We start from the raw sequence: 8,425 nt of genomic DNA on the forward strand, positions 1-8,425 counted from the left end.
GCTGTGTGAAGGACCTATGGCTTTCTTGATCCCGTCATAGACACCTCTGATGTTGCCGGTGTCTGCGGCTCGTTGGATGCCATCACAGAGATCCATCCAGTACTTGTTGGCGCAGCGCCTCGCTGTAGCCTGGACTTGACTTCTGGTAGCTCGGAGAGCCTGCAGTGTGGACTGGGAGGGATGCTGGTGATGTTTCAACAGTGCTGTGCGCTTCGCTTCCATTACAGCACTGAGTTCCGTCACGTTTGCCTCAAACCAGTCCTGGCTTTTCCTTTTTCTCTTGCCGAAGATGGAATAGGCAATGTCGTGGATGGTGTTGTGGAGGAGGTCCCACCTCTGTTCCGCGTTTCCTTCTGGTGGTTTCTTCTGCAGGGCATCTTTCAGGTGCCGGGCGAGTGCCTCCACCATGCCCACATGGTTTGCCATGGCTGTGTCGATGCGGGGCTTGCTTGGTGGCTTGGCTCGGTGCAGCTTCTTGGGCTGGAGTCGGATCTTGCAGCAGACCAAGGAGTGGTCTGTGTCGCAGTCAGCGCTGTGGTAGGAGCGTGTGGTGAGAATGCTGCTTAGCTGCTTGCGGCGGGTCAAGATGAGATCCAGTTGGTGCCAGCGCTTTGAGCGGGGGTGGCGCCACGACACCTTGTGCTGCGGTTTGCTCTGGAGGAAGCTGTTGGTGACGCACAGGTCTTGAAGTGTGCACAGTTCCAGGGGACGTTGTCCATTGTTGTTCATGTCACCCACTCCCCGAGGGCCGAGGCAACTGGGCCATGATATGTGGTCGGATCCAACGCGGGCGTTGAAGTCCCCAAGAAGAACAAGTTGGTCGGTGGTTGGAACTTTCTGGATGGCTGCCAACAGCTGGTCATAAAACTTGTTTTTCGCCTCCTGCGTGGAGTATAGAGTAGGGGCGTAGACGCTGAACAGGGTGACAGTGCCGACTGTAGTGTGAAGTTGCAAGGTGAGAATCCTCTCAGTCCCTTTTCCACCAGGCTCTATCATGCTCAGCAGGGAGTTCTTGACAGCGAAACCAACACCGTGCTCTCTGGTCTCGTCGGCAGCTTTCCCGCACCAGTAGAAGGTGTAGTCTTTCTCCCGGAGAGATCCAGTTTCGGCGAGGCGGGTTTCTTGCAGCGCAGCAATGTCAATGCTGAGTCTCAGCAGCTCGTTGTTGATCACTGCTGTCTTGCGGGCATCGCTGATGTGCATTAGGTCTGACGTCAGACCGGTTGTCATTGTCCTGACATTCCATGTTGCAAGTTTTAACAAGGGCTTGCTCCTTGTTGTGTTTCTTTTGTTGTTTCCTAGTGCATCGGTTTTACAGTCCACCTTTCAAACTATTCCTGGTCCTAATCCCTACGCACCCAGTAAGGAAAGTGAACTGTGGCGGGGTAGCACCTTACTGTCCGGGGGCTGCCTGGCTTGAAGCGGGCGGTAGCTACCCAGTTGGGGTACGAGGCCCCCTCCCACTGTCAGGAGTGCCCCCTAGCGCCTAGCTCTACGCCAATTAAGCACTGACTTATCACTGGTATCTGCCACTCCTCGTGTTGTGTCATCACACGATGACGCTGGAGTGTCCTCTCCAGGGCACAAGTCTGGGCAGGTGTGTATGGAGGACCTGGCGTTGCCCATGCGCTAGATACCCCCTCCACGCCGTTGATGTTGTCCAAGGGAAGGGCGGGGCCCAAGCAGCTTGGCATCGACGTCGTCGCAGGAGTTGCCGGGACGCTGAGAGAGTTTCACAACGCACCGCCTTAGGGACTCCAACTCCGGATTTGGCCTCTGGGTTTACTCCCGAAGGAAGATTGCCGACCAAGGCTGAGGAGCTCCTCCCACCCCACGGGTCGCAACTCACGGCAAACGACTCGCCCCATTTGTCGCCTCTTATGAACAGCAAGGGGGTGCTAGGGACCTATTCTACCCCGGGCCCCCACGGGTCTATACTCTACCTGTGACAGGTCGGTCATCTGTTGTTGTTCAGCAGCTGCAGGCGCTGGCAAAACACACATTTGAAAAGTGCCTTTCTGATTGTCGCATTTGCCCCTGAGATCCATAATTTTTGATGCATCTTAGAAAACCATGGTTGCACCCACTCTGACCTGCTTCAGTGTATATTTCTTCAATAATCAGTTCTGGCACTCGAAGGTCTTTCGCCGAGAGTAGTTTTTTTTCTTCCTCTGGCATGGCAGAGGTCCTTAGCCTCCCTCTGACTCTCAGGATTCTATCTGAAATGACTGGATCGAGTTTATATATGCGACTGCTCTCTTTCATAGGCTCAACATTTCATGGAACTTTTGTCTTCGGCAGTAGCTCTTGTTCAGCTTCTTTCATGTAATCCACTGTGACTCGCATCCTTTGGCGTAGTTTTATAGTTTATCACCAGTTCGTGAAGCTGCCGTCTGTGATGTTCACTCGCAGTCAGTCCAATGTTCGCAATCATCTCCCTTCTTTTTCTTGCCAGACACAGCAATGTGCTCTTTATTTTGCAGATCCAATCAACTGCCACTGCAAGAGCAATAACTGTCTTTTTCAACTCAATTCAACTCAATTGCATTTATAGAGCACTTTAAAACAGCCACCGCTGTATACAAAGTGCTGTACATGGAGCAAATATCATATATACAACAATAAACAATAAAACAATACATTCGTAACGAAGACAGTACAAAGCACAAAACAGTAAAGTTAAGATCAAGTTTGAGTCATGCTGAGTCTAAAGCCAAAGAATACAAATGACTTTTGCAACCAGTTTTAAAGATGGGCAGCGAGTGGGCTTGCCAAATGTTCAGTGGGAGGTCATTCCAAAGAGAGGGACCAGCAACCGAAAAGGCTTGGTCCCCTCTGAGCCTCTGCTTAATTCATGGTACCTCTAATAATGTCTGGTACTCAGACTTGAGGCACCGGGCAGGTGTGTCAGGGCGGAGGAGCTCAGAGAGGTTAGGTGGAGCGAGGCCATTTAAAGATTTGTAAACAAATAATAGAACTCAGTGAAGGGATGCCAGAGTATGAGTTATGACATAACTCATGAGTTATGACATAACTCATACTGGGAAAAAAGGGGGGAAACCCCATGCCAGCTTCATTAAATATGTTGTATGGTATTATGTTAATTGGAAGATCTTGAAGAGGTAAAAACTATTCACATGTATTTTGAGCAAATTTACTTCTACAAAGATGGCGGTGTGGCTACCTGCAGCGGCTTCTCTCTCTCCCCCTGTAAATCAGTGTTCTTCGTGTTCCTTATGTTCCTTGCTTTCACTGTGTTGCGCACCAAGGCGCGCATACCATCGTGAGTTTATGCTTGCCATCGGCAGAACTACAAAAACGGACATTTATCCAACGAAGGCAAACAAACCGCTTGACTGCGATCTGCTGCGCGACTGCGGTCTGCTGCGGAGGCCTACTCAATCACCGACCCCCACTCGTGCAACCAGCCCGCAGTGGAAGCGCAACGGACGGAATCTAAGGAAGCAAAAGAGGGGCAAGCGCGGAGGTATCCGAGTTAGGCTAGCAGCGAGACCTCATCGACCGGCTATCGCGACCATCACACTGGCCAACGTACGCTTGCTGGACAGCAAACTGGACTATATCCGCTTACTTCGGACATCTTGCAAAACCGTGAGTGACTGCTGCGTTTTTGTTTTCGTGGAGATATGGCTCAATGACAGTGTCCCGGTCCGGGCTATTCGGCTAGCCGGGCTAACGTGCTGCTGAGCAGACAGAGAGCTCGTTGAGGGGGGGGGGGAAACTCGCGGCGGGGGACTCTGTGTTTACATCAACGATGCCTGGTGCCAAGACGCTGTTGTGGTTTGCAAGCGCTGCTCACCAACCTTGGAGTTTATGATTATCAAATGCCGACCATTCAACCTGCCGTGGGAATTTAGTGCCATATTGCTGGTAGCAATATACATTCCCCCTGGCTCAACCAACAGCAGGAGTATGGCTCTGTCTGAACTCCATCAGCACGTGAGTGAGCAGCAGACAGCCCACCCCGACGCCTTTCTCATCTTGGTTGAGGATTTCAATCATGCAAACCCCAAGAGAGTACTTCCACAACTCCATGGCCACATCAACTTCACCACAAGAGGCACAAATACTCTGGATACCGTCTACACAACAATCAGAGGATCCTACAAAGCCCTCCCCCTCAACCACCTTGGTGCCTCAGACCACACCACTGTGATGCTCATGCCAGCATACAGGCCACTGGTGAAAGTCATCAAACCAGTGAGGAAGCAGGTACGAGTGTGGCCTGATGGGTCCACAGAGGCACTCCAAGACTTTCTCCACCACAGACTGGAGTGTGTTCAAACATGCAGCCAACACCAACAACAGCACCACTGAACTCCATGAGTATACGGAGACTGTCACGTCCTACATGAGGAAGTGCATGGATGATGTCACGGTCATCAGAACCATCACCACCTGGGCCAATCAGAAGCCATGGCTGACAGGTGAGGTCCACAGGCTCCCGAGGGCCAGGAACTCTGCCTTCAGAGCTGGAGACGTGATGGGCCTCAGGACCGCCAGGGCCAACCTGTCACGAGGCATCAGACTGGCAAAGAGACAATATTCAAGGAGGATTGCAGACCAGTTCAAGGATAGCGGAGACACCAGGAACCTGTGGCGAGGGATCCAGACCATCACGGACTACAAGCCCTCTCCGCACACCTGCGACATCTCCATCTCTCTGCTGAACAACCTGAACGACTTCTTCGCCTGTTTTGAGATAGACAACAACACCCCAGCACAGAAGACCCCACCCCCTCCTGGCGACGAGGTGCTGACGCTTTCCCAGGATAGTGTGAGGCATTCCCTCAGAAGAACAAACGTACGGAAAGTGGCCGGTCCTGACAACATTCCTGGTCGCGTCCTGAGAAACTGTGCTGAGGAGCTCACAGATGTTTTCACAGACATCTTTAAAACTTCACTGAGCCAGGCTGTTGTCCCAACTTGTCTCAAAGCCACCACCATCATCCCGGTCCCGAAGAAGTCGTCCCCCTCCAGCTACAATGACTACCGCCCGGTCGCACTCACCTCCATCCTCATGAAGTGCTTCGAGCGGTTAGTCATGTAGCACATAAAGTCTGACCTCCTCACCACCCTGGACCCCTACCAGTTTGCATATTGGCAGAACAGATCGACTGCAGACGCCAACTCCACCGCCCTCCACTCAGCCCTCACCCACCTGGAGACCAAAGACTCACACGTCAGAATGCTGTTCATCAACTTCAGCTCAGCATTCAACACCATCATCCCGCAGCAGCTCATCCACAAACTGGACCACCTGGGGGGCTCAACACCTCCCTGTGCAACTGGCTGTTGGACTTCCTGACGGAGAGACCACAGGCAGTTCGGGTCGGCAGCAACACCTCCAGCACCATCATGATGAACACAGGTGCCCCACAAGGATGTGTGCTGAGCCCCCTCCTCTTCACACTGCTGACCCACGACTGCACTCCTTCGTCCAGCTCCAATCTCTTCGTTAAGTTTGCGGATGACACGACTGTCGTGGGTCTCATCAACAATGACGATGAGACAATCTACAGGAGTGAGGTGAGCAGGCTGGCCTTGTGGTGTAAAGACAACAATCTCCACCTGAATGTGGAGAAGACTAAGGAGATTATTGTGGGCTTCAGAAAGACGCACTCCCAGCATGCTCCACTGACAATTAACGGTGCCACAGTGTAGAGAGTGAGCAACACCAAGTTCCTGGGAGTGCATATCTCTGAAGACCTGTCCTGGAGCCACAATACGTCATCACTGGCCAAAAAAGCCAACCAGCGCCTGTACTTCCCAGCGCCCATCTCACAGCCTCTTCGGCCTGCTGCCGTCGGGAAGGAGATTGCGGAGTCTCCGTGCCAGAACCAGCAGGCTCAAAAACAGTTTCTTCCACCAGGCGGTGAGGAGACTCAACTCCCTCCCTGCTCTCCCCGCACTCCCCGCCCTCTGCCTCTGCCCGACCCTTGCCTTCTGTCACAGACTATGACCCTCCCCCTCATTATCCGACATCTGCGTATTGCACAATGCACTCCCTCACTTTACCCACAATAGCCACAAGTGCCATTGTTTATGCTGTTTATATCGTCTATACTGTTTATACTCTTCAGATTACATATGTCTTTTTTTATACATGGTAGCTGCTATCTTTTCTTTGCTGTGTGTGTTTAATGCACAGCATGTTTGCATGCATATTTGCACTGAGGATTGAGAGGAAGAAATTTAATCTATGCTGCATGTCATACATAAAGCATAATTGACAATAAAGATGACCTTGACCTTCACTTTTTGTTTCCCTTTTAGGAAAAATTGGTTCAAAATTGTGATGGTCATAAACACTGAACACATGTCCGACTTAACATTTCTCATTTCTTTATGATTCACAAAAAGAAAGTAAAACCTAACCTCACGGAGAAAAAAACTTTGTTAAATATTAACATAATTAACTCTTTGCAGTACACACAAATATGTCCCTAACTGGGTGGAACTCTGTTGTAACAATGTACCCGCAATTCCAATTATTTAAATGCTCAACATCTATCAATAAAACATCCTGAAGATTTACCATTTCATTTACCTGATATAATTATAAAACACAAAAAAATTATTCTCAAGAAATTACAATACTTTACATTTTTGGAACCCATTTTTGTTTGACTGGTTCCTTTATTTCTTGTTACCTTTAGTTGCTGTTTTGTTGTTGCTTTATTGTTTTGTGTTCTTAATCGCCTACTTTATTTGTGAGTGTCTGTTCTAAACATTGTCACATGGTGAATACCCTCAAAAATGTGGTCATATATCATAAGAGATTACTCCCAATAATAAACAACATTAAACTGAAGATGTGGGTGTCGCTGTAATGAGCTGAACATTGCCAAAGCCGTGACAGATGAGGAAAAGCATGACTGTATTTTGTCCTCTAAAATACACAATAATATATAACATGGCATTGAAAGGAGAATGAAAGATAAGTTAATGTAAATAAAACATACTGAGCGCTGCCACAGAAAACGAAAAATCTACAAGGAATGGATCCCCCTTTAAAAAACCCACAGATGGTTACAGTGTACTATCGTGACATTTAGCCTTTAATTGACCTGAACACAAAAAATCGGTGAGTTTTTCAGAAAATAACAGAAATGAGGTTTGCTCCCAAAATGAGCAAATATGTGAACTCGCAAATTACATAAATACAGGGCAACACTGTCCTTCAAGAAAACTGAACAGCCTGATCGTATGCTTGTAATAAAACAAGCACAATGTACTCACCAAGAGCAGCAAGTTAAAGAGGACCATCATCACTTCAGTTGGCAGGGCTGGGTTGAAAGAGTGGGTGAACAGTGAGAGTGTAAAATCACTGAGTACCTCGAAGTGTAATGCAAATGACATTAACACAGAGTCGCAGCACACACACACTCGCCCACACATTTCCACACACAACATGGAGAGGAGCAGGACTCTCAATCTTTGCCAATTAATCCAGCCTTCATCCATCTATCCATCCATTTTCAAATCAGCTCATCCAATCGAAGTCCAGCCTACATACAATTGTAATTCATCAGAAAATACAATACAATATGTAGGACTGTAAAATCCTGTGGGAAAAAACGCTCATTTGTTTTACAAGTCGGTTCGCTCAAATTGAGGGTGGGTATTAAACATGGGCTTAGTAAAAAAACATTTTTAATCACATTGCATAGATGTTTACCAATACTTAGGCAGCACCTTGGGGTTGTAAAGTACAATCAATAACTTTGTCGGGATGGTAAATGAAAATAGCTTGTCTAAAAAAATGACCAATTGATCAATTCATGACAAAATACAAACCGAGAATAATTTACCAAAACCAGAATGACTTAAGCTAGAAAACGGAGAGAAGAAAACGACAAACGGGAAAAATGGAGCAAGATTAGAAACGGGGGTGGGGGGGGGGAGTAGCCTCGCTACGTATGAGAAGAGTTGATTACGTACGGCGAGAATGCGTTGCTTTCGTGCTCTGTTGGACTTCCGTCTCGTGTTTGTTTAATAACGACACAAGACATGGCTGGTAACAGTAGCAAGCACCACTTGGGTTATACCATCTCAAGTCCCCAAACGTTATCTTTCCTTTTGTAGGAGACTGGACTGTCTCGGAGTTGTTTGTGTAGTTTGTTCCTTTGTTGTGTGTTCACAACCCCACGCCCCTCATAGAATTTATTTTGTGATTTCCTCTCTTGATTTTCTGTTTGGCGCATTACACGTTTGCTTTTCTGAGTGTCATTGAAGTCATCGTTGATTTACGTTTTCGGGGGCGATCACTCTCGAGCTGAAGGTACGGAGACCGAGAAGGAGAAGGACGTGCCTGTACAGTAGTTGCTTGAGTTGTGTATAAGTTTTAAAAAGAACCAACAAGACAGCTCATTTGTTTTCTGTCGTTTTGCTCCGCTGCAGA

The 8,425-nt window shown here is 48.4% G+C and overlaps 1 protein-coding gene across 3 annotated transcripts in view; it reads right to left on the reverse strand.

Annotated features, from left to right (window-relative positions):
• The window catches only part of tspan1 (tetraspanin 1), a 67,669-nt gene extending 60,267 nt beyond the window's left edge, over positions 1 to 7,402 (reverse strand). For all 3 annotated transcript variants that reach the window (XM_086116709.1, XM_086116706.1, XM_086116708.1), the window contains exon 1: positions 7,264 to 7,402. In XM_086116709.1, coding sequence (XP_085972835.1) covers positions 7,264 to 7,383 — 120 coding nt within the window. In that variant the 5' untranslated portion in view covers positions 7,384 to 7,402. The remainder of the gene's footprint in view (positions 1 to 7,263) is intronic.
• Between the last annotated feature and the right edge of the window lie 1,023 nt (positions 7,403 to 8,425).

This window comes from Hippocampus guttulatus, chromosome 7 (genome assembly GCF_054856545.1).
Source record: "Hippocampus guttulatus isolate MCC_2025c chromosome 7, RoL_Hgut_1.0, whole genome shotgun sequence".
NCBI lineage: Eukaryota > Metazoa > Chordata > Actinopteri > Syngnathiformes > Syngnathidae > Hippocampus > Hippocampus guttulatus.